The sequence below is a fragment of the Pipra filicauda genome, unplaced genomic scaffold, assembly GCF_003945595.2.
Source record: "Pipra filicauda isolate LSUMZ 115617 unplaced genomic scaffold, ASM394559v2 scaffold5_size6683894_pilon, whole genome shotgun sequence".
Classification (NCBI taxonomy): domain Eukaryota; kingdom Metazoa; phylum Chordata; class Aves; order Passeriformes; family Pipridae; genus Pipra; species Pipra filicauda.
The window spans coordinates 6,336,924-6,345,491 of NW_024104754.1; the positions used below are offsets into that span (position 1 = coordinate 6,336,924).

General features: G+C 38.3%; 1 protein-coding gene across 5 annotated transcripts in view; it reads left to right on the plus strand.

Annotated features, from left to right (window-relative positions):
- NBEAL1 (neurobeachin like 1) overlaps nt 1–8,568 on the plus strand; it is an 85,638-nt gene that overhangs the window by 67,764 nt on the left and 9,306 nt on the right. For all 5 annotated transcript variants that reach the window (XM_039387994.1, XM_027731476.2, XM_039387996.1 and 2 more), the window contains 9 exons: nt 296–393; nt 686–802; nt 1,323–1,412; nt 2,560–2,669; nt 3,231–3,403; nt 3,853–3,947; nt 5,737–5,853; nt 6,490–6,651; nt 7,729–7,877. In XM_039387994.1, coding sequence (XP_039243928.1) covers nt 296–393; nt 686–802; nt 1,323–1,412; nt 2,560–2,669; nt 3,231–3,403; nt 3,853–3,947; nt 5,737–5,853; nt 6,490–6,651; nt 7,729–7,877 — 1,111 coding nt within the window. The remainder of the gene's footprint in view (nt 1–295; nt 394–685; nt 803–1,322; nt 1,413–2,559; nt 2,670–3,230; nt 3,404–3,852; nt 3,948–5,736; nt 5,854–6,489; nt 6,652–7,728; nt 7,878–8,568) is intronic.

Below are 8,568 nucleotides of genomic sequence, written 5' to 3' on the forward strand. Positions count from 1 at the left end.
TGTTTATCTGTTAATTTCGAAGTTAAATCTTGGGTGGGTTTTCTGTGCTATTTGTTTCTTGCCTGAAGTATATTAAATTCATTTGTAAGAAAAAAGGCTGGAATTCTTTTGCTTACGGATATGCTTATATTTTAAATGGATGCATTGTTTGGGGGCTTTCCTGGGGTAAAGGATGATAATGCTGCAAATAAACTAAGTTTTGCAACATTAGTTGACCATATTGGTTATCAATAAGTTGTTTGGATTGTGGGTTTTTTCCATCTTTCTACTCTTTATCATTCTGGTTGTGATACAGGGGCTGTGGATTTGGATGCTTTAACAGATGAAAAAGAAAGGAAAGCTTTAGAAGGGATGATAAACAATTTTGGGCAAACTCCCTGTCAGCTGTTGAAGGTAATGCTTTTTTGTTCCCACTCAACTAGACCTTTGTGGTTGAAATACAACTGAGTTACAAAGGACTTCTGAAAAAATAATGCTTTGTAAGATAATTACTTGTAATTTTAGGAATGTTAAGTCTGTGTTACATTAACATTTGTAAATAACCCATTTTCAAAATAAATTTACTTAAAAAAGGGAAATTAGGTACATAAAAGACTGTTTTTCCATTAAGATTCTGAGTATCTCGTGTATTGAACAAATTAATAAATTAGTCTAATTTGTTACTCCTTCAAATATTGCTTCCTAGGAGCCCCATCCACAAAGGCTGTCAGCAGAAGAGGTAGTGCAAAGACTAACTAAAAGTGATACCTCTACTCTGAATCTCTTCCAACACCTCACTGAACTGAAGTCATTCTTCATAGAGGTAGATGTGTTACTTGAAGTTATTTAAAGTCTAGTTGAAACTTCTGATGTACTCAAAACAAAAGGTCACAACCTAGATGAAAATAAACTTGCTTCCTATTTAAAGAAAATATTTTACAATGCAATGTGTATAAAATGAGCTCTGTCTTTTTAGTTAGCTTCATAGAGGTTGAATCCCATAAATATGTATCTCCTGGATGCTTGTGTGGGTGTTGTTTAAATATTAAATTAGTCACCACACCAAGAAAGCTCAGGACGTCACTGGTGGTGTCGGAGGACTCACTGAACTTGGTAGCTAAACTCACTGATTTGAGGCAGAGCCAGGGTTTCATTTCCAGTGTTTGGGACAAAGCATACCTACATACCTACTCAGTGTGTGTGTACCGGTGTCTTAGAGTACTGTACAGGTCTGACACTGAATCCAGAGGCTTTGGATCTGACTCTACACAGTTCTAGAGTTGTCCTTTTGCTCTTGGATATAATCAGATCAAAAGCAAAGCATGTCTTTTTTTTTTCTTTAGGGAATTAGTGATGGTGTGCCCATTGTCAAAGCTGTTGTTCCCAGGAATCAGTCACGTTCCTTTATTTCTCAGGGAAGCCCAGAGATCTTGGTGAGTTGCATGTGTCAATACTGTTATTATACTGCAGACAGTCAGATGGATGTTTCTTTGGTTTTTTTCATACAGTGTGTAGAGAAACACTTAATTGTTCCTGTTCAGATGTATTCCTTTAACCTATAATGAATGTCAGCTATAAGTTAAACATTTATCTTCCAAAGGAGAAGCGAGGCTGATTTCTTGAATGGCATTTAAGAGCTGATGAGACATGACTGTAAGTTGTAGCAAGGCATATTGTAAGTTGCCCACTTGATTCACTTCCATGTAGCAACCAATTTCCTAGTGCAATGCAGCCCAGATTTAAAATTACAGGATTGTGTTATTAATGGTGTCTTTATCATTGCTTTCCAACCCGTATATAAAATATACCATGTGTTGCATACACACTCCAAAGACCTGCACTGTTGCTTAAACTAACTTTTGCACTAATACAGGTCCTGGTACTATGGCAGATGACCAAATAACGAGGACAGTGTTTTTGTATTTACATCTGTGGCCTAGATATTGGTCCCAGTGCAATAACGTTATGTTTTGCAGGAAAGAATATTCTTTTCCAATATTCCTATTTTGTAGGTCAAAATTATTGTCCTGGCTTAATGTGGTACATGCATGTTATTTGGAATTTGGACACATCTAAAATTATGATTGTGTTTTTTATAAATATCTGATGAAAATACCTTACATATTTAGATTCTTTTGTTACTTCCTCAGAAATGGAACTGTAGTATAATGTTTTTAAAACTTCCTCTGTTAATGTGTTAACTGCTAATGATTAATATTCAAAGAAGAGAAGAAGCAGCAGCTTAAATTAAATGACTGGATTGTAATTAAATGTTTGAGAGGGGTTGGTCAGCTGAGATTTTTCATTTTTGTCTCCTGCCTGTCCCTCCACCCCAGCTTCTCTGACCTATCTAGAACATACACTATTCTAGCTTGGTACTATGTACCACATGTGGATTAACTCATCTGAGCTGGAGTTTTTACTTGTTTGTTTGTTGGGGGAGAGTTACATGTGGTTTTTCCTTTGTGGTAAATTTTCAAGAAGCCTCTACTGGATTTTATGCAAGCTCTATTACCATGAAGGCAATCAGAAAATATACCTCTCAGTTTCACCTTTTTTTTTTTAATCAAACTTTTTTAGGTAACAGCAAGTCTGAACTGCATTATTGGAACTCATGGTTGGCTACCTTATGATAAAAATATCTCCAACTATTTTACATTCATCAGAGATACCACAGTGACAAATCCCAAGTAAGCAAATTATGAGGAGGGGTGCAGATGAATACATCTAAACTAACAGAATACAGCAATTGTTCAACAATCAATGGATTGTTCTGTTTCCATTGTCTGAGTTTTCACCTAGGAGTTCATCTTCTGATATTCAGTAATACTACACCTAGTCTGTAACGGCATTCTACTAAAGAGTTATGTGTCATTTCAAGCTTCGTTCTTCTTAGAGCTACTTCCAATTTTTTTCTAATTATCAATCATAAAAACTCATCTTGAAATCCAAGATGGGCAATCTTCATACTTTCTTACAGAATATCTGGTGGTTTGGGGTTTTTGGTTTTAGAATATTCCTTTTTCTCTTTGTTACAGTACTGAGTAAGGACATGAGTTATCAAATTGCATAAAAGACTGAAAATATCTAATGTAAAATCTCGCTTCTGCTCTGCTGATGGCAGTGAGAGTTTTGTCATAGGTATAGCCTCCTTTATAGATGGAGTTTGTAACGGATTTTTAAGGATAGAGGAAGCAAAATACATAGATTTGAACTAAGGTTACTCTTAACTGCCCATCATTTGCCTACAGAACCCAACGCAACATGAGTGGTCCTTTTGCACCAGGGCTGGAGATCACCTCAAAGCTGTTTGCAGTGTCCCATGATGCAAAGCTGCTCTTCAGTGGAGGACACTGGGACAACAGCATCAGGGTGACATCTCTTACGAAAGGCAAGCTGATCGGACAGCACATCAGGCACATGGGTTAGTAACCCTTTGTATTATGAAATAAAAAGGGTTTATGTGTGTACCTTGTTATTTGGTGGTCTTGGAAGGAATTATAGGCTTGGGCAAACAAGCATAGCAGTTATAAAGCAATGGCAGCATAGGAATGAAAGAATGCTTAAACCATGATTATACATAAATACTTGAACATGGCTTTTTAGTCGCTGGAGTGGTGATTTAATGTAGTTTCAAAATAAGGCTTGCCTGCTGTTTTTAGGTAGCAAGGCTGAATAGGTCAGGTTGGTACACTTGGCTGCACCATGACTTCATTGTTTCAAAGAGTCTCATCAGCCCTTATTACAGTGGAGGATTTCATGCTGATGCAAATCAGGATATGTTATTGCCAAATTGTATCCACATTGTCAGCCTGTGGGAAATTAGTCTTAAATACCAATGTGATAGCTTTCTGTTTTCTTTCCTTTATCTAGATATTGTGACCTGCTTGGCAATAGACTACTGTGGAATTCATTTAATTTCAGGCTCCAGAGATACTACCTGTATGATATGGCAAATAGTTCAGCAGGTATGTTACTTAGGTGTACTCTGAGAAGCAGTTTCTGAATGTATTTTTGTCCTTCTCTGTTTTGCTATGATGTTTTGTTGATTTCCCTTCAGGTTTGCAAGGAAGATAGTCCACTAAAATTGATTAGCTTAATAATTTTACTCCCATTGTCTTCTCTGTGTGAAAAACTATCCACGTGAAGTACACTACTTTAGAAGCTCTTTTAAAGATTTCATAGATTATTTTCATGGTAGGAAAATAGGAATGTTACATTTCTAGGCAGTTGTTCACTCCAGTAGTTGTGTTTTAGCACTGCTTTTTCTCTGTGGAGAGTATTGATGTCTACAATAGGAGCTAGTCTGTTACCTGCATTTACACTGTCATTTGAGAATTCTTTAATATTGGTCTTGTGCTTTCACACAGTGAAGGTGGTTGTGTGATCCAGGTGTGTGCTTACACTAAAAATGTGAAGCCATTTCCATTGTTACGCATTTAAAATATTCATTTCTGATTGCTACATTCCAGATATACAAGTAGAATTAACTGCCACAGGGGAGCTGTCATGTTTTGGTCAGGTCATGTTGTTCTTATCATTGAACTGAAGTCAGCACATTAAAGCAGCAGAGTGGTGCATAACTGCATGTGTTTTTGTGGAAGCTGTCTTTATGGTGGGAGTATTCACAGTTCTTTCAATTGTAGTAACAGTGCAGGGTCAAAAAAAAAATGAGACCTTAGAGCTCATACCAGTATTTTTGTCTCAAGAGGGGATAAATGTTGGAAAATTTTTAGTTTGTCTTTTCAGTGTAAGTTCAACAGTCATCCTCTGGAGATTATCTTTGTTTAGAATTACTTTTTCTTAAGATCTGAATGTATTTTTTGTTTAATAGATATAAGAATGATGTTTTCTGTATTATAAATTCTTCTTGTGAGAGTTTTATCTTGGTCTTTACAAAGTGGCAGCTCCATTCTAATTGTCTTCTCTGCACTGTCACCTTTCCCAGCCCTGTATTTTGACACTTGTTCTGTATTCCTGCATACTTCAGGCTTTCAGGACTTGGTTTGCAGTCAAATTTTTATCAGAGAAATGAGAACAAATAGTTCTCTGCAGAACTGTTTACTGTACCTTCTCTCTAAGTACAGGTCTTGCCTTAGAATTGGTTTGAGAATGTCTGTGTGTGCTGGCAGTACACTCCCTGTAAGCAAAGTTGTGATACCCTGCAGTTATGTGGGAAAATTACTATTCTTAATGAACATCATTGCAAGATTTCCTTTGCATATCACACTACTGGTAGTCACTGAGAAGGATTATTTCCTTACTTTTCCTTAGAAAACGAAAGGATTGCTGTTATTTTAAGCAAAATAGCCTTCAGCTTCTTTAAGCTTAGCTGTGGAGATAGTGCTTGATTCCAGGGTAAACTATAAGAACTGGACAAGCCCAGATACACAGGCAAAGAATAAATGTGTGGATGGGGGGGTGAACAAGGCCTGTTAGGACTGCTCACTGTGGCCCTTGCACTCCTGGACACTTGAAGGGATAGAGACAAGACAGCTAAGTAACACACACACACACACACACACACACACACATACATACACACAGAGTAACTGCATGTTTGTTCATTCAAATGATTTCAGTGAATAGGGCTGCTGACATAAAAGGCAGTAAATTAAAATTGGAATGGGTGAGTTATACCTGTGGTTTTGGCCTACGTCAAATACACCCCTCTCACAACTGAAGATACCAGAAATTCATTTTTTGTTTGTCCTCAGCTGCAAGAGAATGTGTCATTGCACTTTTTGTTACTCTCAGGGAGGAGTGCCTGTAGGCCTGGCACCTAAGCCATTTCAGATCCTTTATGGGCATACTGATGAAGTTTCGAGTGTTGGCATCAGCACTGAACTTGATATGGCAGTGTCAGGATCCAGGGTAAGTATCTTCCTACTCTTCCCTTTTTTGCCTCTTCTCTACTCAAACCATAGAGCACACCTGAAGTTGATTAAGAAAAATACAAAAAATGTCACTATTGCACAATTTTTTTCTTCAGCCTTGCACAGTGAGAAGATATGTGCCATCTCCTTTGCTGCCTGCTTACATCGGGCTGTCTCAAACTGCTGTGCACAGCATGGGCCTCACCTATTATGTGCTGTTACTCTGCACAGATGAGCTTTAATAAGTGTGGACTTCGAGATTTTAAGCTTCTCATAGCGATGATTCCGGGGCAGTTTCTTCCCTGCTCTGTTAACCCTGTGCAGCTTGCTTATAGTCTGCCTTACTCTACTACGCTGGCAGGCTGCTCAACTCTGACTTTGTACTGCACATAATGCCTACTCGTAAATGTGACATATGAAATGGCTTATTTGCTGCCTGCCCTCCCCCTCTTGCCCTGCTTGCATTTGGTTTTTTCATATGCCTATAGTGCATGGTCTTGAGGGGAAGGCTTCTTTGTCCTTATCTCCCATTAAGGATTTGAGTGCTTTCAAAGTATTCCCTGTATCCTCTCTGTATAAGTGTTGTGGTAACTTACCTGCTGAGTAACAGTTTGCCTCGCTTTGGTTGCTGCAGGATGGCACCGTTATTGTCCGCACTATTCGGAAAGGTCAGTACGTGAGGACTTTGCGACCACCTTGTGAGAGTTCTCTCCTGCTGACTGTTCCCAATCTGGCTGTGTCCTGGGAAGGACATATAGTTGTCCACACCAGCGTAGAAGGAAAGACTACTCTTAAGGTACTTAGGTTCATGGAATACCTCTGTTTCTGTCACTGAAGACTTTAATCATAAATATACCTAACTTATTTCCTAAGGGAAAGGCCTTTTGAGCATGCAGTGTCTGTTTCCATATTTTTTGAATTTTTCTAGCCAATTTCAATGAAATTTGATTACAAGATAAATCACAGGCATATTGTACTCCTGTGAGTTTCATGAAGATCTCCAAAACACATGCAAGGAAGATGCTTAAGCATAGGCTAACAAATATTCCTGGGAAAGCTGCTTTGAACTGGAAAACTAGGGGAAACAAGTTCCACTGTGCACAGAAACAGGGGCTTATAAGGGGAGCAATAAGTTCTGTGTGCAAGATGCTCAGTGACTACAGTTTCTTAGTTTCAGATTGGAGACATAGCTCTAAGTTTCACTGGTAGCTTATTCTGCCTGTTGAGGAGCTGTGTAGTTGCTTTAATAAGGAATCAAGTTGTGATTTCTAGGAGCATAGGAAATTTATTGGTAGACAAATTTATTTTACCTAGGCATACTAGCTACATTGGGAAGATGGGGAGAGAAGAGACCTAAGGTATTGTCAGGCTGGAAGAATTTAAGACACTTTTGGTAGTTTAGTGTCTTTAATCCATCAAGAATTTGTTGCCTTGTCCAGAAAATGATTTTAGATCTAGCACTCTAGAAATATACTTGTTTCCTTCTGCTTTTCATTTTGGGAGGGGAAGGGGGGGAGGAGGGTGGTAGCAAGGCTGAAGATGAGTGCTGTCTTCCTTTCTTCTTCCTTAAGAAAAATCCTTATAAAATAGGGACCTGTCTATTAAATCCATGATGTTTCCTGGAGATTTGGAATTAATTAAATGGATAGGTAAGATGTTACAATGTTACAGAAAGAGGTAACTTCAAAAATTTCCTTACAGGACCTTGCATCCATACTTATTGAGTGTAGAATCGCTACTCTTGTATCATTCAACAAGGAGACTGTTTTCAACATTATCTGTGGGTTTGCTCCTGTTAGTGAGTTGAGGATACAGATGCTACACTCTTTATCCTGTCAGTCCTCTGTGACATACTTATTTTTGATCTATTCAGGATAAGAATGCATTACATCTCTATTCTGTCAATGGAAAATATCTGGGTTCTGAGACTCTGAAGGAGGAAGTGTCAGATATGTGTGTGACTGGCGAGTATATCGTGATGGGCAGCTTACAGGGATTTCTTTCCATACGGGATCTCTACAGGTAATGTACCACCATCAGTAGTTTATTATTGAGGTACCAATAGTACAAATATAAGGCCTTACTGAAAAATGGCTGTATAATATGGACTTTGCTTGGTGCTATAGGCAATTCCTGTGTTCCTGAAAAAACTTTTTGGGGAGAACTAAGACAGGGAGAAAAATAAAATAAGAGGTTGTAACTGACCTCTTTCTTCCCAGACATTTATCCCAATTAGACACCTAGAACTGACAGAATTCAGGAGGAGCTGTGTCTGACATTTGCAAACTGTAATTTTCCTCTGATTACTGACGGGGAGCTCAGCAACTGCAGGATCAAGTCTCGTGTTGCTCTGCACTGAGTTTTAAGCTCCACTTACTGCTACTCTCTGTAGAGCTCCATTGTTCCTTAGAATGGGAGTGATCTTTGTCACTTAGGCAGCTGTGGTACTAATGTTACTATATTTCAGTGAAAATGTCTTAGCTTACTGGCTTACCCATCAATGCCTTTACTTGTTATTGAAGCTCTGTTCTGGGATATGTTTACATTGTTCTGTAGGAGTTTACAATAATGGAAATTGCAAACTGGATCCTTGAGAAAGCGTGTTTTATAGTGCATCCTGTGGACAGCCATTTCAACTGCAATGTGATTCTTTGCATTATGTGCAAACAAATACATGATGTACTTTCTCTGTGGTTTTTTTGGTTCATTTCAG